The sequence below is a fragment of the Phalacrocorax aristotelis genome, chromosome 1, assembly GCF_949628215.1.
Source record: "Phalacrocorax aristotelis chromosome 1, bGulAri2.1, whole genome shotgun sequence".
NCBI lineage: Eukaryota > Metazoa > Chordata > Aves > Suliformes > Phalacrocoracidae > Phalacrocorax > Phalacrocorax aristotelis.
The window spans coordinates 60018084-60042165 of record NC_134276.1 but is presented as its reverse complement, the minus strand read 5'-3'; the positions used below and the strand labels follow the sequence as shown (position 1 = coordinate 60042165).

At 39.3% G+C, this 24082-nt stretch overlaps 1 protein-coding gene across 2 annotated transcripts in view; it reads right to left on the bottom strand.

The window, feature by feature from the left end:
• PCCA (propionyl-CoA carboxylase subunit alpha) overlaps positions 1–24082 on the bottom strand; it is a 293304-nt gene that overhangs the window by 56363 nt on the left and 212859 nt on the right. For both annotated transcript variants that reach the window (XM_075090133.1, XM_075090123.1), the window contains 2 exons: positions 16957–17055; positions 3397–3450 (listed from right to left, as the gene is read on the bottom strand). In XM_075090133.1, coding sequence (XP_074946234.1) covers positions 3397–3450; positions 16957–17055 — 153 coding nt within the window. The remainder of the gene's footprint in view (positions 1–3396; positions 3451–16956; positions 17056–24082) is intronic.

The following is a 24082-nucleotide window of genomic DNA, read 5'->3' as shown; positions in this document are numbered from 1 at the left end:
TGGATTATCTTGTTTCCTTTTTCTTTGTACAATATATAGCACAATTAGATTCCTTGGTGTTACGGTAATGCTATTAATAAACACACTACCCAAATAATTCTAGCTGAAAGTGGCAAAATAGCAGGACTCCATCAGTATATGATATTTAGTCATGTCCACCAGAGAGGTACGAGTAAAAACTCATATAAAGTCAGTCTCATTATGGCCATAACCCATGATCTGTTCTGAAATAATTTAATTAGGACTCGGTGTTATCATCCCCCCAAAATTAAACCAAATCAGTTTAGTTCCCCATTCACCAACCACTTCTTACAGCTAAAAGTATATAAAAGTTGCTTGCTCCTTGTGCAGAAACATCCTTGTACATCCTCCAATAGCACAAACCCTGAATCAGATCCGAGACTCATAACCCTCTACCAAAAAACAATTCAGAGAAAATAAGCTATCTAATGACATAACAATTTGAAGAGAAACGCTCAAGTAACAAAGAATTTCTACTCATGATCAAAACCAAACAAAAATATTATTACAAATCCATGTAAACCCCCAAATGATGCTAACAGCGTGCACTCAAAGCTATGATTTCCCTGGGGAAAACAACATTTTTCTTGTGCTCCTCTAAAACAACAGAAATATGCTGCTACGCTAACAGAAACATTTGTCCTACTGTCCATGTTTACCATATGTTATGCAGCAGAACTCCTATTAAACTGTTGTCTTTCTGCCGCAAAGTAGTTTTCTCTGTCCTAGCTAACTGGGACAGCAAGGATATTTCTAATAGGGAAGCATACCTTTCACTTCTCCTCAGAGGTTCAGCTGCCTTCCTGAGGGCTGAGGCTTGTGTTTTATCAAAAACCAGTAGCAGAATTATTTCTACCATCCAATGTCAAACAACCAAGTGAAGCTCTTTATCAAAGCTGATGCCCTCCTGACAAGCCAGGGAGCTGTGCACCTCATCAGCCGGTACTAAAAATATGTTCTGATGGACAGGTCAGCGGTGTGTACACTCAGTAGCACCACGCTGCCTGCCACCACTGAAGTGCCATCAACATTTGCCCCGGTCAAAAGTAACACAGAACGCTCAAAGTTATCCCTAACATTTTCTACTATGAAAAAAAAGGGCAGAGAATAATTTCACAAGCTGTTTAGTACATTGATAACAATACATTATAATAATGAGTAATCAAGAGTTTCTTGCTGCTAAATATTCCTTTCAAACACTTGCTATCTCAACTGCACTTCTATGTTAGCAAAGAGACACATAATGGCAAGCCCAAAATTAGTTCCTAGGACCTTCATTAAGACTATATTCTTTTCTTCGTTTGAACACATACTCACAGGTACACACATATAGACTGTGTATCTACCTATACGTGTAGCCAATTTGTAGAGGACATCATTGTAAGGAAAACCCATCCTTCCCCGACATCACCTAAGCTGAGTGTATTAAGTTGATATCAGAAGAGTACAAGGATGTTAGAAGAGCAAAGAACAAATTAAATAAAGGGACTTAGGGGAAAGAAGGACAGTAGGCGAGAGGAACTGATAGGAACACAGGGGCAGACTGGCTTGGATTCTGTAGGAAAACTGGTATCGGAGCAAACCCCAAGAAGCAGACTACAGTACTGCTTCTCTACCCTCCTCGTTGAAGTTCTCTCTCTGGGTTTGATCAGCAAGACGTCCGCATAATTTATATTAAATTAAAAAATCATGAATAGAGTACTACAGGCTTTTCTGTTTAGTCCTCTTGAGAATTTTAGTTGTAATCACATATTTAATTTCCTAAAATAACTAGGATCAAACAAGCACACGAGCTAGTCAGTAAGGTCCAGTATATTTTACAATCCGTTAGCTGTTTCATCATCAATTTTTAAAAGCTAAAAGCACATCAATACTGTACCCTCTTTTGTCTTCTTTTGCTGTTGCACAAGGCCCAGCACAAGTTCTAGTCTGTAAGTGAGGCTCCAGGGCACTTCTAACATATGAATATGAAATGTTTTCACGTCTACCTTAACAACAAATTCAATTCTGAATGTCACTGAATAGACACTTAATCAGAATTTTCTCTGCCACAGCACCCACTTACTGGGGATCGATTAAAATCTTTTTGATATTATCAAGTTGCATTTCTGTTTACAGCTTATCGACTTGGAGTAATTGTTTTCTTCTCACACAAAGACTATCAGATCAGTCAGCCTGCAGCAATCTTGCATATGCAGGATGCAGCTCCAGAGCTAAAGCATCATTACAAATACAACAGCACAGAACAAAACTTTTATGTCTTATCTATATCTGCCGCTCTGCTTGATATCTAAGAAGACAAATACATGTGCATATATAGATATATATTTATAGAAGCAAAAAATATTAGGGGCACTTTTCATCTCTAAAACACAACATGCAAGCCTACAGGTATTCCTGCTAAGTGTCCTCTTATTGTGTTATACCTCCCAAAAAATAGCTTCATAGGACTTGTGGAAGAACTATTCATAAGTAGAATGAAAGCATTATCATATGCAATCAGTCTCCTTTTCTCCAAAACATATAGTGCACAGAGATGTCAGGACTAAATTCTAATGGGATCATTTCATTCCTAGACTTTTCACTGTTAATGTGACTACAGGGAAACCTGTTGGCAGCAATCAGGACAACTTACTTTAGAGAATACTTCAACTTTATTTCATTTTCAGAACTATTTTTAGGTGCATGAGGAACTTGGAAAAATTCAGTGACTGCATTTTGATCATGCAAAGCATGGAATTCGATGCTGCTTCAATCATACGTATGTTTATCAGCATCCATCACCTCACACTGAACTGTAGTTTCTATATTATACAAGACTGCTCAAGATAATAGCAGACAAAAAAAATCTATCTTATTGAGTAAATTCTGTCCAGTTGTGTAAAATCTGATTAGGATTTTAAATGTACTTCTCTCCAACAAACAGAATCTGGGGGAACCACAGAACACTTTGCATCGCTATACAGTCTTTTATAAGACAGTTACTGACCCACCTCTGGGATGTGAGGGTACGTGGTATGGTGAAGCAACTAAGATCAGAAAGTTGAGGTGGTGAGGATGATGTGGATCAAACCTGAGTATGCTGCAATTAACTTACAAGTCTACAACCAGTTACTCTTAAATCCCTTGTAGATGAAACAGAGGCAGACTGGAATCAACTGAAGTGTGGAATGCAGATATTGTGCACCGTGCCTTGCAAGTCAGCTTCAGAAATTTGCCTAAATTCAGCTGTTAAGCTCAGGCTATTTACACACAACACTAACCTTCACAAATACAAGCATAAATGTGCTGCCAGTGTAGTGTCATCTGCCTATTTTCTATTTAGCTGATAATCTTCTACCAACATAACTCTTGACAATAGTTATACATACTTACCACTGTGCCTAGAAACTGAATGCTCGTATCTCCAGAGGCATTCCGAGAAAGCCGCTGAAAAAAAACCAGATGTACAAACTGATTAGATGCTTCTCTGGAATTTGAAACCATTCCATTTTCTTTCTGACACATCACTAAAGTAATCACAACTAATCAAGTACACAAAACTATACATAAGACAGGTGAAATATAGCCATTTCCTTCAAGAATTTCAGTATTAGTAGTCTAATTCATACTTCTGCTTGGATTTTGGTTTTGTTTCAGTCAACTCAATAAAATTTATTTCTGAAGAACGGTGAAAACAAATATGGCCAAGTACAACACAGAACAACCTTGGGCTTGCAGAAAGATGAATGTCATGAATAACCATGCTTTCACCATCTCTAAACGTTTCTCATTCTGTATTCCTGTTATTCACCTTTAGTATTATCTTCATTCTCTCCTAATGAGACACATTTTAATCTCTCTTTAAAATGCAAACCTCCAATGATGCTACTTTGAAAACGGGAAAAAAAAATGACCTTATGAAATGTCTGGTCACCTACTGTGGTTCAGGAGTTGATTGAAGTTATTAAACAGTCTACAAATACTACATTGTCAGTAAGCCACAAGACAGTGCAAAAGAAAATATGTTATTGACTTAACACAGTGTTATCCATAATCTAAATATGCAAAACACACAAAGAACTCTTTCTTCTTGTGAATCATCTCCTCCTTCAACATGGAAAGTTTTTTCTCACTTTTTCTTCCTGCTGTTAAATTACGGCACATATAGACCCAAAATCAGGGCCCTGGTCACAGAATGCAGCCCTAATACTTACACAATGCCAGGTGTACGTATGAGTACAGAAGCCCATATCTGAGAAGCTGAGTATAAATTGCAGAGAGCTGCACGTAGATCTTCAGCATTTTAAAGACAACGAATCCTAGGAACAGGGCTGCAAATCATCTTGAGAGATCTTCTAGTCTAGTACCCCTGGCAGAATCAACACACACCTGTGTCACTCCCAGATGATGTGTGTCTAATCCATTCTTAAAATCTTACAACTGGAGAGCTTTCACAGTCTCCCCCAAGCAATTTATCCCAGTGTTCAGCATCCTTATCATTAGGAAGTTTTTTCATAATATCTGACTAAAATAACCCTTGCTGCAACTGCAGCACATTTATTCTCTTTTTCATCACAGACAAGAAACAGATTATTCCCTTTCTTTTTACAGCTACATAGAAGTATGTGAAGAGCCATTATCGCAGCTCCCTTTAGTCTTGTCTTCTCTAGACTAAGCGAGAAAGTGCTATACAACAATAGCTAGATATCCCCCGAAACAATTTTAATAGCAATAAGTTAAACCCTGGTCCCTTTTCAATAATGGTGCATATTCCTCAGCTACACTTTATGAAGTAATAATTACTACAGCCCAAACATGCTTATTTTTTGACTTAGCAGGTCACACACTGACACTGCAATCTGTACAATCATATGAAAACAAAGGATGATGTGCCAAAGCCTGACATATTTCAACAATAATGATTAATGGAATGGAAAATATGGGAAATAAAATTTCATACAAAACCTGACGTTTACTTTTATAAAGGAAACAGGAATATACACTTTTCCCACAGTCTAGGATAAACACAATCAGGTTTTGGAAACCACAAAGAAGAACAAAGTACCGGCTGCCTACAATGAATGAACTGCATGCCAAAACAAACAAGTCCGAACCATTTGATAAGCTGTCAGAAAATGGCAAGCCGAAAAAAATTAAAGGATTTAATTTCTTTTTTTCCTGGAATGCCCTCCACCCTCGTTAGAGTTCTGTCACTTATTGTGCTACCCTTTTGTCCACTTTCAAGGGTCATTAGAGACCTTTTCATGTCCTAATAAAAATTCCTTTTTTTTTTTTGCTAATCTCCCCACCACACAGAAAAACACAACTTAAAAAAAACAAAACAAACAAGAAAAGAAAAATAGAGCCCTTTTGTCATATTCTTTAAAGGCTTTCAAAGTAAAGCCAGTTATCTTGACAACTTGTTTTTCACAACTAAAACTAAATCATTAAAGTATTTCCCAACACATTCGCTTTACTCACAATTAAAGAAGCTAGCATAGCAATAACCAAGCCCTTCCAAAAATAATTTAATGAAGCCAAATACATATGTATATCAAGAAGGCACCTTCTAAAGCCATAGTCTCAAGACAAAGATATAAGCAGCCTTTTTCCTGCTCTGACACTGTTAAAGTGCACCGGTATCACAGTATAGTAAATCCTCGCTGCTACTGTTTGCTGTGTCCAAAATACAAAGCACTACAGTCAGTTGTGGATAGCCTCGAGAGTCAGCATCAGCACTAAAATCCCTCTCTTGAATTAACAGCCAGTGGTGGGGAAAAAAAAACAAAAATGAGGAAGGTGAGGAAAATAGTTAACAAAGAGAGAAAAAGAAATTTTATTTCTGAGTATATATCAAAAAACAAATCCAAGAAAGAAAGGTAGAGAAGTACTCCAAGTCACAAACATATGTTACACCAAGACCAAAAAGAGAACTGCCAGGCTTTTGAGAACCATGTTACAAAAGAAGTCAGCACATTATCATAATTAATGTTTCAAATTACAGTTGTAAATAAATTTCAGCTGTTAGATGCGATTAGATTTTTTGAAGCATATTGAAAGGAGTTATTTCTGTTCTACTGGTGGGCTTGTGTTTCTGGGATTTGTAAATGTAATTGATGTTTTCAAGAAAATGAAAGGACATGGTTAACAATTATTCTTTTATTTTCCACCTCTTTAGAAAAAGGACCAGTCTCCAGTTTCTCTTGTAAAGTTAGATATTTACATATTCTATACCTCATAATAGATGGTTTCATATTGCATGTGATAGCAGGAAAGTAATCAAATAGAGGTAACAAAAGAGAATAGCTAATTATATGCATTGTCATTGTTTTCCTAATAAATTGCAAATTATTTGCTAGGAGATTTACACCAAAAAGCAAGGGAAGTCTAGCACTTGAACAAGGACAAAACAACACTGTGTGTTTACCTGCCAATACAGTAAAATTACGTTGCTGGTCTCAATTACGCTATCTTGGATGTAAACAATGCTCTTCAGGTTGATTCAACTGATAAAGCTTCAGACTAACTTAATTAGCATAATATGAGTTAAAGTATATTTTTTTTCCTTATGAGAAAGTAACAAGGTAAATGAAATCTGGAAAAAAGAAATCACACCTTCAAAAAATCCACCTGCAGTCTCAAAGCTGTCAAATGGGTGTGTTACATAAATATTATATGTATTTTTACACACACGGGCTACAGTACGCTATACCGCACATGCTACATATATACAAACAAAATGCTTACGCACACATGCGGAAACAGACAAGTGCATATAATCATACAAAAGGCATTTGATTTTCCTCCTCTATCTTAAGCGTACGCTATACCACAGCCGTTTCACAAATAATCGTTTTAATCTGTAAATCCCAGTAAATTACCAGAGGTTAGTGTGATATGACTTTAAATTCTTCTGCTTTGCCATAGAAAATTATTTCCACTTAGTTGGGTATCAATGATCTATTCATCGTAAGATGCAGTAGGGTTACAATCAGCTTTGCATTAAGCCTGCAGTAGATGAGCACTCGCAGATAAAAATGATAACAACCTTTACATGAGGCAGGATAAAGAGGCTCAGCCAAACATAAAATGTATATTAATGAAAGTGACTCTAAACCGACATAGACTATACTAGACAACAAGAAGATCTCAGAGTATTTTCCAGAAATCTGGTATCTTGGGCTCTCCAAGCTATTGGAGAGGAACAGCTGCAGGGAAGGAACGACCCCAAAACAAAGAAACTCCAACAGACCAAAAGCAATTTTTTGCTCTGCGTACCAATGGAAAAGTAATGTGTCAAGTCAAAGTAAGTATGAACTGGCAAAGGAAATAATGTATTGAAGTTTCCCAAACATGTTTATCTTGAACTACTATAAACAGTAAAGCTGGAGACTGTTACAGAAAAGGTAGATTGTCACCTAGCCAATGTTTTTTGCAACTTTTACAAAGCTAAGAGTTAGACAACATGTAACAGACTATAAAGAAAAACAAAAAAACCAAACAAAAACAGAAACAAAAAAGCCCAGAAAACCCACTAATAAGTATCTAAAATCATTACAGAAGACTATTGATAAAATTTTGAATGAAACACTGTGTGGTTTCCCAGCATGGTGCTCTTTTTCAGAATGCAGTCTTGCAAGCCCCTATTGCTTAATCTCAACTGCTTACTACCAGAAATTCTGAACATCTTATGCTATGAATTTCAAATGGAGAATGCTATCCACTTTTTGGCCAATTCTTGAAAATTCAATCTAGCAAAATAGAGGCCAGAATCATCCTAAGACAGGTTTAATTAAAAAGCAAATTATTTCCACAATAGGGCAGCCAGGGGAAAAACCCACAGTATTTTACCTTACAAAGTTACAGCAGATTCATCTGCCAGTACTTCGTCTATGAGATTTTATGTATGTAAGGGTGCTTGGACACCTGGAAAGCTCCTTCATCCACCTATGTCACTCCAAAGGGAGTCCCCATGGTTGAGTCAGAGAGGAGGAGAAAGCTGCAGAAGCAGCTGCGAAGCCATGAAGTCCTCTTCCAGTCAAAATGTGAGGATTGGTTTGGCTTTATCAATCTCCTTTTCCCTCTCCTCCTAGAACCTCTGCAGAAAACAGAACTTCATTTCAGCACTCCCTTTCCACCGTGCAAAATCCCAGTCCAGAGATGTGATCCCAGACTAGCACCATGACCAAGCTTTCTTGTACATTGCACACTGTCTACATTCAGACTTGTGCAGCCTTGCAAGACTTTCCACTTAGGGGATCGCTACTTCTGTCACAATTTAGTGTTTTCCACTGATGGTGCCATCATTTCCTCCCTTTAGCGTATTAAACTACAGATGGAAACGTTGCTCGATTTTGAGTGCTGCTCTACCCCTAGCCATTATCAGTTTTATATTGCACTTCACCGTAAATGAAGCCTCAGGTAACTGTTCTTCCTCAGGGCCTGTCCACATTTTCCAGCTTATTACAAGGGTAACAGTCACCCAGTGGGGAACAAGATGATCAAGCCCTGCTGTGTGTGAAGCACTTAGACATGTGAAAGACTTCTGAGACTGGCTTAAATGGTACTATGCTGAAGTAGTCTTTCCCTTTAAAAGGGATCCTGCCAGGATGTTGAGATACTGGCCTCCCCAGCACCTGTTGCAAGCTACCTCAGACCCTTCCCAGGGACTAAAAGGAATATGTTCCCAAACAGTATAAATATGGATTTTAAACACAGCATGAATGTCTTACAGGGCTTCAATCCACATAAAGACACTGCACCTTTATAAGAGGCCAAGGCACCATATTCCTACTTTTAAAAGAACCACCACTCTCTTAATGCCTGGGATTTGATTAGAGTAGATGGCTTCAGATTTTCTGTCCTCCCATAAACAGGAAACACAGATCCTTCCCAATATTTCTTTAGGTGATATCCAACATTAATGTCACTTGTTATTTCTTTTTGCCAAGCTTTAGACATGCAAATGTTTAGTAATAATACCACTTCAGTATTGCTGTTATATATATATAGAACACCTTCCAAGAATGCCCATGTGCCACTCTAACCCTCCGAGGTAGGTATGTAGGTGTTTTAAAGCAGTGGATGAGAGGCTTTAAGACAAAAAAAGCAAACCAACCAACCCACCCTCAAAACAAAAACCACCACACCAAAAAGCCACTCAGGAAAGAGTTTTTATTTAGTGTTGGTAAAGAATTAACCCAGAAGACATGTACTCCAGCCCAACATTTCCAGCTACTTACAATTATTTACAATAATGAGGAGTTTAGTCCTCTCTGGGAACTTCTAAATTTTTGCTGTTATTATGTTAAATCACAAAATGGGTTTTAGAAGACTTCTAGAAACTTTACGCTTGTTCTGACATGCTGTAATATGTTTTGCTTTTATAGGGGGACATGTGCAGGTAATATGCTGCCATGTGATCCTAGATCTGATAATGTTTATGACTGCCCTGAGACAGATTCTTTGCAGAATCCATAGTCCTTTCTTGCTCTGATGTCCTTCCTCTACCTTCCCCTTTGCTCTCTGATTGTGTTACTATATTCAGGAAAACCATTCCTTGTTTTTCAAGGTGTAGCTATCAAAATTACAATGTCTGTCAACAACTTAACACAATACTTTGGTCTTTGGATGCATATAGAATCCTTGTAGTTATTCATCCTGAATATTGTCTGTCATTAAAATTTATTGCTCCTTTGTTAAAAAATATGGCATAAGATACTGTGACAACTAACATTATTTTATTAACTCCTTGAGTAGCACAGGATATTACTAATCCCATTAGGTTAAAGAAAGGGGAAAGTATGATGTTTTTAGATAGAGCTTTATTGTGGGAGATCTCTCTCTGAAAAGTGGACAATGAATTCCAGAAGGATTGATTGGGCATAGCAGTTGATCACTCATTTCCTTCCCAGCTGAAAAAAAAAAAAAATCATTTTCATGAAATAATCAGTAAGGGTGGTGGTAGGCGCTTTTTGCTTCTCCATTCAAACCATGGACAAGACTGTGGCCTTGAGTTAAACTGATTTCCCACAAACTGCAGACTGCTCATGAGATTCGGGTACTTGCTATTTAAAGTAGACGTTAATGCAAATACTCTGGTATGACAGTAAAGGAGTTGCAATATTTTTAAAGGCTTCATGATTCAGGAGCTCTGCATGCTGCTGTTGTATAGGCATACATGTATCCAGGGCTCATTTGAAAAATAAATAATTTTTTAAATTTTGACAAACACTCATGTCAATGAAGCACTATTTGTTTTAATATGCATTATTGGCAATTAAAGCAAGAAGCAGCAAATAGGCCAGCTTTTATACACCTTCCCTTTCCCTACAGCCCTTGGAAATAAAGGAAGTCTCAAGTCCTGCTTTACATCATCCATGATCGAACAATGAAACCTAACTGGTACAATTACTAATTTTCTTGTACAGAATCTTTCACAAACTTAGCAGGTTGAACTACCTAGTAATTATCTAAAGCAGATCACTCAGGTCTTTCCAAGTACACCTAGGAGATATGCCTTGAATTAGGTATGCTGATCACATTTCAGAATTCCTTCTAACTATGACTTCTCTCTGTTTCTGTGTCTGGTCCATTGGAAAGGATCCATCTCCACCCACAAGAACAAGCTATGTTGTTTGCCAAGGGTGACACCAGGACCTCAATATCTGTGCTGTAGAATGCGGCACAGCTTCCAAGTTTCCTGGTAAAGCCTCCTTGCCAAGTGTTTATCTTTTTTAACTTGTCCACATGGTTTCCCTCCCCAGCCATTACCAACCAGAAGTGATAATTCAACAGGAACATCAGCTCCATGCTTGGTTTTGGTCAAAAAAGCCAAAAGAAACATTTGACATTATTAATGAGAACACCATTAAGTTATGGTAGAAGTCTAAGTTTTGCCCATGCTTTTAACAGTGAGCACAGTTCAGGTCCCCACAGCTCAGAAAGGACGTAACAGAAACGGAAGATGTTCAGAAAGCAACAAAAAAACAGGCTTTCTCTGCAAGGAACAACTCTGCACCACTGAAGAGAGGCAATTAAGTGAGGATACAAGCAGCATGGACACAGTAGGTAAGGATCAGCTGCTCATGGTCTCTTCCAATACAGGAACTAGGAGGAATTCAAATGAAGCTAAAGGACGCTGCCACAGCAATTATTAGGCAATGATAAGGCTGCAAGAAGCAACTTGCCAAGAACTATGGTTCTCTTTGTGCAACCACAGGGCAGGAAGTAACAACAATAATAGTGCCCTGACCAAGAGGTATTAATACTTCCCAAAAAAATTTAAAAGCCTGAAAGACAGCAAGGCATACTACACTGTATGCAATAGGCTTTTTTGTATTTGTCTTCTACCTGAGATATTTCAGTCCTTGTTTGTACTTGTCTTAAATGCCAAGAGCGCATCAAGCGTGGCAATAAAAACCAGTTTCTCTGTATCATATCCACTGATCATTTTTGGAGTGTCAAGGCTAGAGCTCTGTTTTCTCAGATGACTGTGGCTGGATGAGCAAACAGGAAAACACAGGTAGCCTGTGTCTCTATACTGCTAAATAAAGGAGGGCCAGGGACTGATGCCTGTTCCCAAAGCCAAATGACAATGACTATCTCAGCCTCACTGCTTGGGTCTATACAGCACGGTGTAAATCTGTACCAGATTTGTCTAGGCCAGACATAACTGGAACAGGCTGAAACAAATCCAGGGAGTGAGCTACCAGTTAATCAATACAGGTCATCAGGAATCCAGCACTGGGGCTCGCATTCTGGCTTTTCTCTACCCAACAGTATAGCTATTTGGATTATAGTATATCCAAATGCCTGCCCCTGTTTGCAAATGATTGTGTGTCCCTCTTCTAGAGACAACCTAGCAAAAATAATTTTGAAATCATGGGTAAATGACAACAGCAGAGTGTATTGTCATGCAGTTTTCATGTACGCTGCTCACTAAAGCTTCCCAAAATAATTTTCAGGGTTTAAGAGAATGAGCATTGTAAAGTCATGGTACTTCAGACCTGAAACCTATATATCATTATCACAGATTACATCTGAGATCTCAAAACAGTGAAAATATATATATAGGTAATTTTTCTAAAAAAATTATACATACATTTGAAGAAAGTCTCCACGGAGTTGAAGGAAATGAATACTTGGGCATAGGCTTTGTTCTCCTGTCAGACATTTCTCAGAATGTCAGACATTTCCCAGGAACGAAGGCTTCATAACCTACAGCATTTTTTGTTTTTTTTCTGTACTTATAAACCAAAATAATAATCAAAAGACACACTGTATCAGAGAAGCACTTAAATTTGTAATAACACAGGATGTAGCATATATTGCTCCTGCTGCAATTGTTGATGCAATAAATAAATTAAATGAAAAAATAAGTGATGCCCATCACTGAATTCCCTGTAACACTGTAGTATAGAAAACTCCACTGATAAATCTTCATCTATTTCATTCACAAAAACACTTGAAGCTTGAGAGTGATGATTTCAGCTTTACAGGATCATGTTCTTGTTTAGTAACTCCATTACTCTCTTAATTACACCTTGCTGTGACTGATAAAGACCTTTTTACCACCGAGTTTGGCATGCCCAACAGAGTCACAGAACAGTTAGGCTGGAAGGGGCCTCTGGAAATCAGGTAGTTGTATTGCCTTGTTCAAAGCAAGGCTAACGTCAAAGTAATTATCGGGCTACTCAGGACCTTGACCAGTTGAGTTCTGTCTACGTCCTACAGAGCTTCAGTTCAGCAGAGACCAATGCTCTGAAAAGGAGGCATCACTACTGCCTTGTAAAATTGCTTTGCTGAAGCTGCCAGAAGCCACCTAGAGTCTTCCAGGCTCCAGGCAGAATGCCTGCGCCACCTTTAGAGGGTGGGAGGTTTCATTACAGCAAGCTAGCGGAGCTGTGAAACCAGTGTGGGTCAACAATATGCCAGTGGAAAGGCTGTGTGCATACAATATAACAAAGAGGTACAAGTATTGGCAAAAGATGGTGACAGTTTATTCTGTCTCAGAATCCTTTGGCTATAGGGAATTGTCTGCAAGAAAACAGTGTATGGATGTGTTGAGTGTTTGATGATAGGATCAATGAAAGCAGAGCATTTAACATCACTAGGGTGTTGCCATAAAGCAGCCTCAGAATTTGAATGGTCAGTGGGGCAATTTTTGAGAACTTGCCCAAACGTAAGTAGTGCCAAAGCAGAGAGGGTCTGAAGATCTCCTACATACATTTTTTTTTTTCTTGGGCAACCTACCCTCTCTGCAGATACCTGATCTTCCTGCACAGTGTCTCAGTAGAAGACACCCACTTGCAACCTGACTGTAGTAAGGTCAGTCTTGAAGTTAGGTTCGAGTCCATTTGCTGGACTTCATGGATTCACTGATTTGTCTTGAGGTCCCCTTAGATTCTGGTTCACATCAGGGAATAAAAGGAGATGTTCCAGCTCTATGGAAAAGGCAGCTTATTCCCTTCTCTCCTTCCACTCCCTCCCCAGTTCATATGGACAGGGAGTCAGAAGATATCATAGACAACTTCTACAGGCACAGGGCCCACTGAAATCCAGCTTTCTTGTACATGGGAGCAGAGGTAGAGGGATAAAAATGCCCTCATTGTCCCAAAATATGCCTGCTGCCTTCCTCCCAATTGTCTTACTTTCCAGGATACCATTCTGAACCACCATTCTCCCTTCCAGTTTCCACTGGAGTTCTTATGGTTCTTTTCTACTCACTCTTCACAGGAATCATTATCTCATTTATTTGTTTGTTTTTACTCCAAATACATCCTGAAAGGCTATACCATACTCAAATTATGTTTTATATATAAATGCATTTTAAATACATATTTTCAATTAAGTAACAGCCAACCCCTGCAAATCTGAATCCTCAGGGAGACACATTGTAACCACATGCCTATAGTTCTCTGATTTTCAGCAAAGGCAGAGTCCAAAAACACAAGAGCTACATGTAAGTCAGATTCTGAGCCACTAACGTCTTTGGAAACATGTAAGGGAAACCATTCTGGCAAAGTCTTTCTGTACACAAAAATTTCATTTGCTTGGTAAACAAAATCCTGCACTTCACAGGGCGTTAAATGCAGCCTCTCCAAATGAGAAATAGAGTCCAGTCGTAAGTGAAGAAAATGCTGAGAAACTGGGATTAGCAGAGGAATTACTGAAAACAGCAACAACAACAAACCGTGATGGAATCTGCAACTTCAAGAAATGCTACAGGGTCTGCCCACACCCTCATCCCCGGAGACTGTATCACAGAAATCTCTTCCTCAGATGATCCCAGGTTTTCACCAGTTCATCACCTTCCGTATCACCCTACAGATTTCACAGTAAACCAAAGCAGCACAAAGATTTCAGAGCCCTTACGCTGCAGCCGAACGGACCTGCAGTATACCCCAGGGTTTTGGTCCCTCTATCATCTGGGGACCTGGCCAGGCACTCTGCAGCGCCCATCTGCCGCACACAGATGGGCTTCCTTGCAGAAGGAACAAAAGCGGGAGGGAGGGGGCTGCCACACATCCTAGCTGTGCCCTGATATGCCCTAGACGGACTGTGGCCAGGGCATATACTTCTTCTCAGGCATTCAGATGTATTACCAGGTCCCATACTCTAGAAAGTCTTAGAAAACCTTCTTTTTAAACTCATAGGTCATCTTAACTCTGTGGCAGAGTTGGTGCTCTGCTTTGCTCTAATCCACATTGAGCCTTTAGCAGAGGAGTGGAAATACAGGAGCGTGCTTAATTACTTATTTTTAAATGTGTGGCAGATATGCAACAATTTGAATGTCTAGACTATAATTTACATAAATACATTTTAAACCAAAACATTTTAAAAATATTTATTTCCTGCTTCTGTGCTTAAGTGCTTTGCTGGATTGGGGCCAGACTGCAGGATCAAGCCGAAGGTGCATAAATCAAACCTTCAAAGAAATATAATGTTCACAAAGACAGTATTTGGTCGAGCAAATTTAGAAGAATGAAACCAGCTATGAAGAGAAATTAGATTGGCTGAAAATTAATAAAGCACAGCTGGAATTATTCGATTCATCCATATTTGTTGCTTAAATGGCTCTAGGGCTAAGTCTTGCTGAAAGAAGATACTTCAAGACTCAGGGGTCAATTGCTTTTGGAGACAAATTGACCTATAGGAATACACTTGTCTAATTTGGTTCTTGCAGCGGGGCAAGTCTAGAGAAATATATAACCAAAAAACCAATTTAGATTCCAGTGAGCGGATATCAGAGGTCAAGTTTAAGGTTCTCATAAATTTACATACATATACTAGAAGATTAATAACTTTTCAAGCTACTGGGTTTCTTCACTAAAAGCAAAGACTTATAGATAACATCTGAGAAAGAAACAACATATGTGCTTATTCCACATTCTGTTGAACAGATACCCTGCAGCCAGCTCACTGCTTGCTGCTGTGGCTAGCCCTGCAGTATTTCATACAGTTCATACTCAGGGAGCGCAAGTAACGCTGTTGCTGGCTCACGTCCTAGAAGAAAGCGTATTCAGACCTCACGATCATTATCTTTGAAACTAATTTTATGTGCCAGTTCAAATATTACACTTTAAGTTAACTGGTCTTACTACTTTCAGTATTAGTATATGGAGACCTGTATCTAGCCATATAGTTATTATATACTTCGCAATAAGGCCTTCTGAATACGGTTATCCGTTCAAAATATAATGCTTTTCTCCTAGACAGATTTTCTACATTCATACATCGGCATTGTTTCCTATTCAAAATTAGGAATTTCCTTTATAAAATAGCAGCAAAATAGACCAGTATTAGAATACAAGAACACACTTTAGAATTCAAAATTATTTTAGATAGATGCAAGCCCTGAAGTTGGCATTAACCTTCCAAGAAATCTATAAAACTTAAGTCCAAAATTTACTTGGGCATATTATGAAAATTTCACACTCAGTCAATACTATCCTTGAAAGATACAATATTGTTTTTATCTTCAGGTTATAGTCTTCTAAATTCAGTCACAGCAAAAATAACATTTCTGTTTGGGTAGTTTAACAGGGGTGAAAATGAAAAAATTCACATATTTCACTGTAAATTATCAGAAATCTGACCATTGTACCAACGTATACAAAATAAACAGATAATGTTTTATGTACAAAAATACTTTTAAAAACTCAGAAAGTTTTAATTTTTTTGTTTCCTTTCACTACTTCCAGTAACAATAGATATTTATAAACAAAAGATTTCTCAACAAATATATAAATCCTGCCTGGGTTCAGAAATTCAGAAAATTTTTGTGGCAGTTAAAGGCACACCCTTTTGTTTGGAGTTGTTTTCAAACACATTAATGCACATTGTTTCTTCTGACCAAAAATTTTTGTAGATATCTTTTCTTAGAAACACACAGCTTTGAGATGTTTTCCACATGTTTTTTTCAAGGCAAGGAAATGATCATATTTCATAAAAGCATAGATAAAAACATGTCACATGCATTGTCCTTTGTCCATTGTCCAATGCATTGTCAGATGCATTGTCCTGCAACTGTCATTCTGCAAAGGCCCAAAAGTGGAAAAACCATGCAATCCAAACACAAAGAAGAGAATAATTTTACTGCTACTGGACCCCACCTTTTTGTAAACAGTAATCTGTTCTTTATGTCTTAAGTGATTAAGAAATTGTATCTCCATTAAGTAAAGAGATCCTAGAAGTTGGGGTAAATTTCTGGCTAAAATAAGCAACAACAGTTCTTTAAATGGATTACGTTCAAAATTGCAGATGAGTAAGTCAGAGAAGTTCACTCCACTAAAGCTCTGGATGTATTCAAAGTAGAAAGATTGTGTTATTCGCACAATGTAACATAATTTTTATGATGCGGTACGTTCCGACCCCACGTATCAGTATTATTTGTATACCCAAAGGCTTCTGGTTATCTCAGCTCTACAAACAAAGCGTTGGCGAGTTTACCTGTATAGTCCTCTGAGTGCCATCAATGGTGACAGACAATAAGGGTGAAGCCAGGTTCCACTCGCTGGTCACGTTCAGTTTCATCCCATCAACTTCCACCTGTTGTGACACCAAACAAGGCTGTTACTATGAAGACAGACAGAAAACTGATCTCAAGTTCATTACTGCATACAAAGCAGCAACCATTTTAAAACAGATGGCTCCCAAACAACCTGTCATGTTTACTGCTTCTGCCATAAAAGACAGGGTCCAACAACAGAGTCTTCCAGCTATCTCTGGGGAGAGGTGAAGGACCTGTGAACAGCTGCCTCTGAGTAGCAAGGTTTCAAGTGATTTCCAGCAAGTAACAAACAGCCATCCAACTTTTAAACCTATCTGGACATGCTACATTTACTGCAATTAGACAAGTAATGCATATAAATTCCAGTGACACCTTGCAACCCACACAACAGGGCTTGCATATAATATCCTCTCCAAGGACCAAGGAAGAACTTTTCCTAAGCTTCTAATGAAGGGTTTTGCATTGTTATCTTAATTAATATGAGGCAGTAATTAATTCTTCATTGTTTTGCCTCTAAGTCCAGACAAACTTTGCAAATTCTGTCATGTTTTCTTCCAATATACAGGCTGATCAGAGGATATGATTTCTGACTTGAATGCCAATATGGTTATCCAGAAGGAAATGAAAATTTAAAAAAACATCCCATGCTTTTTATACAAGAATATTCCTATTCGAGCGCAAAAATCCTGAGTTCTGAAAAAGTGTAGATACAGAGTAGCTGTAATGACACTTCTGTTACTCTTTCATTGTATAATACTGTCTGTTTAAACACACGTATCACACATTCAACACTGTTAGAGCCTCAAAAGAAGAGCTAGATTATGAAAAAATAATTATTACTATACAAGGAGTAATATAATTACTAATTAATGTTTGTGGCATATTTCGAACACTCATCATGCTAATCAAGGTAGGTACATTATTTCAGCTATATATTTTACTATAAACAGAAGAAAAATCAGGGTTGGCAGATTTCCTTCCACTCTCAAAATCTTAAAAATATTTTCAATCAGCAAATTGCAGGTAATATTGATAGTGACACAAATATTGCATACTTTTTTGGTAAACCAGAAGAAAATTACTACAATTAGAATAAAAGCGGAGCCCACATTTTGCAAAATAAAACTTATAAAGCCTGCTTTTTTAGATCTCAGGCTAATCATTATTTCTTCTTATAACAAGAACAGGTAACTGTAATCTTAGTGTAACTTAAAAGAAATCCGTAACAGACAAGTACAGAGGAGCAATGTGTAATTTTATAATTTTATTTCAGTTAAGAATAAAAAGTTTGGCTTAAAGAATGTCTAATTTTATAGACTTTAGTTTAGAACACAAAATCTGTCTTTCAGTGATACAATAATCTCAATTTCTATGGGCTTTAACTATAAAGAGTTACATGTAAAGAACATGAAGAAAAACAAGTCATTTATAATGGTTCACCAATAGGCCAGATTAGCTGGCGTGCTTCAGGTACTTTACGCTGCTCCAGTGATGTAAACCATCCATAAACCTGGCTTGAGTTAAGCCAGGCCTGCAGCTGGTTTGCATTGGCAGAGCACTGCAAAGCAGCTGGAACACACTGGTGAACGAAGCCTGCTCTCAGCAAACCTGAATCAGCAAATACTGTCTTTACTGAGAACAGCAGAAATATTCGAAAAAGACTTTCCAAATGGAGAAAAGCAAATCTGGTGCTCTGTCTCAGCCCTCTTTGATTAGGAATTAAACTTTGGTAAGGCAATTATTTAAAAAACTGTCTGTCCTATCGCTATAACCAAAAAAGACCATCTGTGCTAGAACCCGGGCCTGAAAACGCAGTTACCATGTTTCCCCAGGGAAGGAGGGGGGATGGTATGAAATCATACCAAGCTATTGGCCACCAAAAAAACTTCAACTGTACACCACGCCTACGGTACCGAGGCATTTATGCGCAGCCTCGCAGAATATCTATAGCTGATACCTATAGTCCTAGTGAACGGTATTCCAGTGGCAAGATACAAGTCAATACCTCCACAACAAACTCAGTTTAATCATTAGCTCTTTTGTCACTGTAGAGATGAACAAAAAAAGTAAGTCAAGTGTGTCACAGCAGTAAACAACCTGTTTACAGTCCCTCACAGGGGTCTATACAAGTCTAGCCATCATTGATTCCAGATTATGTTAGTATCAAAACATTTCTGGTAGAAATCACCCTGAAAGAAGAGACGCAATCAGTCAGATGGTAGGTCTAAACAAACCGTGACACTCTGGGAACACTATGGCTGCTCATGTGCCGTAGAAAAAAACAGCAGAAAATATATTGCCTCTACTATGTTCGAGAAAGAATAAAGGGCCAGAGGGTGGGGGGAAAATGTGATTTGAACTGACGCAAACCCCAGTAAACTGCAGCAGCCTTCTCACAGAACCAAGCTACAGGCTCGGATGCTTTCAGCTGAGGCTTACTACAGTGCATGCAACTGGGGAAGACAATGTAAAACCAAGAGGATCACAAGGAAGTTGGCTCTCTCTGCTCCAGTGGGTAGGACAACGAAGCCAAGAGGTCAAGCCATCAGAGAAAGTGAACAAGGGCTGGGGGTAAGGGACTACCATGTAGTGAGCATGTTACTGTCACTACAAACAAGGGGAAAGCAAGGGGGTACAGGTTGGGAGTAGGTGGGGACCAGGTGGGGGTTAAAATCAAACCAATGCTTTACCTAATAGAACAAATCTTCCTTCTGCAGCTTGGCAGCCAACAGCCAAGCAAGGTTAGTTGGTGGAGGAAAGGGAATAGATAAGATGTTCAAAGAACTTGTCAGAAGTTTGCATTCGCCTTCATTCCTCCACTAGCAATGGATATGATAATAGCATCTAACAAATACTGCAATAAAACCAGGGCCTTTTTGCTTTAGTCTTGGCAGAGAAAACAGGGACACTGGAACCAACTAATGAAGAGTTACATTGACTATTTCCTGTTTTATTTTGGTTTTATAATCATAGGACAGCCAGGAATGAATCATCACTCAATGGATACTAACACTTGAACTGTAGGGAGAGCATCCCAGTCAAATCACTCATGCGGTGGGCCACATTGTGCTTTACACCACAGCTATATAGTCTAGCTTTATCCTCAACTACTCCGTTCTAAGTGTATGTACACGTGTGTGTGTGTGTGTGTGCATATGTGCACCGCGCTGTGTTGCAGGGGGAATTACTCTAGAGTAACTATGGTTGTTTGAACCATTGCTATACTACATCAGTGCAGTGCGGTGGTGGTGGATTTATTTTTGTTTTTTAAATAGGATTGATTGTCCCTGCATAAGGGCATAAAAGATAAAAGTAACCATGGTCCTCCTTTACAACTATTTCCAATTCAAAAGCTATTGTAAATGAGGTCTCAGAAAGAAGAATGACAAGTCCAAGACACAATGCTAGAAAAAGGTCAACAGCTTACTCTACTGTCACAACTCCGCAGACTTTCGCTGGCATGCACCTGAACTATACAAGTAGCAGCCCCTTCACCTCTTGTGGACTGAGTTCCTGATGTTCAGCATGATAGGTACCAGCTAACCAATAGTGCAGAGAGCTGCAAAGCATAATCTGCATTCAGTTTCCTTCAGAGAACATCATTTGGCATTCTATATGCATGTCAGGCAATTAAAGGAGGCAGCACAAGCCTGAGTGTTATAGCCCTGTTAATTTACTAATGCAGTGTCTCGCATACATCTGGCACATGTCACTACTTTTCTCCTGGAAATGAAGGTGGTTTTCCAGGAGACTGGAGGGCAGCTTGAGCAGTTGTTTCCTGCCTGATGCTTCAAAACATTATGCCTGAAGTTCCTCACGCCAGCCTTGGGTCTGACTAACTTATGTTTGCTCGACTTAATCCCATGGTTCCAATTTTGCCTCCCCAGCACAGTGTGTAAGGCGACTGTAACTCGATGCTTTTGGTTTAACTCTTGGCCTAAAGAGTCCTGGCCTTAACTACTGGCTTATGCCAACCCTACCCTGATTCCTTACAGCCCTTAATTCTACCTTTTGCTATAGTAGAAGCGATGGCTTTAGCTAGTCGATCAGATCAACTGAACAAAAAGTCATCCTCTGCACAACTACCTTGCTGCAATCTTTCTCTGATCAAGACACCTGCCCATGAAGATGTTACATTTCAGGAAAACAGACATTACTATTCACAGGTGATTTATGAATATTCAGTGTCATCGACTCCAATCCCTTCAATTAGCATTAATTTAGCTGTAAATCTAAGGCACATTCAGTGGGCAGCAAGGACTCTGAAACCTTAAAATCATCCTGCAAGGAAGGAACAATGGTAGCAAGCTATTCTAAACGTGAGATAGCATACATGTTTGAGGACTTCCCTCAAAACTATACAAAGTAAAGATGTCCTGTTCTCTGGGAAAATCAACTGTCCTGTGCAGAAGCCTCTTCACCTCCATTACTGCTAAACACCACCACCTGTGCCAAAATAGCAAGGCAATTCCTTTCATTTTTATGAGTCAGGTAAAGGATACATATTTCTTCTTTTGCAGAAGAGAGGGCAGGCAGAGGACTGATAGCATGGTGTGGTAATAGAAGGTCCAGCAGTAGGCAGCAGCATTCAGTAACAGTCTGCAGTGATCTCAGACTAAGCCAAACTGAGTTGGATGAAGCGGCTTTTGGTTCCCAGTTTTCACAAAATTCCTGAAATTCTCATCTAATCTACTGTCCAGCTAATGAAGAAGCACATGGAACGGAAAAGACAAGTGAAACCTGTCCTGTGCCAAAACTATTGTTCCTACCTTTTGCAGTCCCATGTATCCTTAGGAATGAGAGCAAAGTCTTTATGCAGCTGAGTCTAAGGCTTCCTTTAGAAGCATGACGCATTAAACCCCAGGCATTTTGTAAAATATTTTGCTAGTCCTCGGTGTACAAAGCTCTCGTCAGCAGGAGAGCTCAGACACTATTTTACATCTCTCTGTATATTGCCAAAGCTAATAACCACAAGAGACTTCCTTATCGTGAAAATTAACCAGCCACTTGGAGGCTGTTAGACCTTGTGGTCATTTGCAGAGTTGTCTTGGCAATTCCTGGGTCTTCCTATGTAATTTTCTCTAACTCCCCCACATTGCCTTTAAGTACCTTGAATTGAAAGGGAGTCATATCTGCCACATTAGGAAATAGTATCAACCAAATAGTACTTCACACGTTATCATTCATACATGTAAAGAAACCCATAAAGATTTCCCATGTGGGCAGTTCTTATTAAACTCCTTTTTGTATATGCTTTCTCTCCTGTTCTTTGGATGGTATTTGCCAGCGACCCAGGGTCCAATTACCCATAAAGCATTTGATGTTTTTCAGCGTCATGTCCTGGAGGAGGTGACAGAGTACGTTCTTGTCAGGTTTGCAGACAGCACAAAACCGAAGCAACCAGTTAACACGCTCTAGGGCAGGGCTGCCATCCAGGGGGGCCTAGACAGGTAAGAAAAAGGGGCTAATGGAAACTGTATGAAATTCAAGCCAAATTGTTAAGTCCAGCATGTGGCAAGGAAGAGCCCATTGCAATGATACAGGCTGGGAAGCAACTCTGTGGTGGAGGACTTGGAGGTGTGGGCAGACATGTCAGCTAGACGCAAATGAGTCAGCAGCATGCCCTGGCAGCAAAGGCAGCTAACAGTGTCCTGTGCTCTGTTAACAAAAGTAAAGCCTGCTGAAAAAGGGAAGCAATTAGTCCCTTCTACTCAAAACTCAGACCATGTTTAGATATTGGTCCACAAGACAGACACTGATGTTTAGTTATACAAAGTTCCTATTAGCCCATTCCTCTCGCCTGTCCAGGTCCCACTGGGTGGCAGCATTGCCCTTGACTGTATTGTGCAGTTTCCCCAATTCTACATTGTCTGTAAATTTTATAACCATGCACTCGCATTGCCTCCTCCAGGTCATTGATAAGGTTGTTGAACAGGACTGGTCACAATACAGACTCTTGCAGCCCCTTGTCTACCCCTGAGTAGAAAAAAAACCCCTTAACCATGACCCATTGAGCCTGACCACCCAACTGGCTTTTTATCCATCTGTTTGTGCGAGATGGTGTGAAAAGCCTTGCTAAAGTTAAGGTAAATAACATTCACTGCTCTTCTCCCCTCGTCCATAAATCCTGTCAATTTATCATAGAAGGCTGTCAGGTTGATCAGCCCTCAGTAAATTCATGCTGACTGTTTCCTATCACCTTCTTTACGTGCCCAGAAATGTGCTCCAAGAGGACTCACTTTATGAACTTCCCAGGGATTGAAGTGAGTCTGACCAGGGTGTAGTTCCACGGGATTTGCTCTTGCCCTTTTCTGAAGACTGGTGCTACGTTTGCTTTTCTCCAGTAATGAGGGACCTCCCTCAACCTTCACGACCTTCCAAAGGTATAGACTGCAGTCTGGCTACCATATCAGTCAGCTCTCAGCACTCTTGAATGTAGTCTGTCTGGTGCCATGGATTTCCATACGTTGACCTCTCCCAGTCACTGACTCAATCTGCATCTGCCTCCTCCCTGAACTCTTTCAATAACAACAGAGGCCTGGGAGACCTTGCTGGTGAAGACTGAGGCAAAGAAGTCATTAGGTGTGTCTTGGGCTTATCTCTGTCTGCTGTTATGAAATCACTTGTGGCCCCTTTGTTGATGCAGCGTTTCTCCGTTTTCAACTTCTTATTACCAATGCAGAATTAGAAGCTCTTCTTGTTGCTCCTAACATTCCATGCAACTGAGCTTTGGCTCATGCCTCCATGCCCGGACAATTTTTCTAATTTCTCCTTTCTATCCTGTCCCTGCTTCCACCTCTCAAATACTGCCTTTTTGCACACTGGAGCTCTTACATTACACCTGTTCTTAACAAAGCTGCTTTTCTGATAAAGGTGCTTATTTTCCTGAGTATTCTTGCACTTAGAGGATGCAGTCCTTGAAGACCTGCCAGTTTTTCTGGGTTTTTCTGCTCTTCAGAGCTGTCTCCCATGGAACTCTCCTTACCTGCTAAATAAAGATAAGCTGAGGTCTACTAGCCTAAAGTCCAGGGTCTGTACCCTGCTAATCTTGTCCCTCACTCCCTT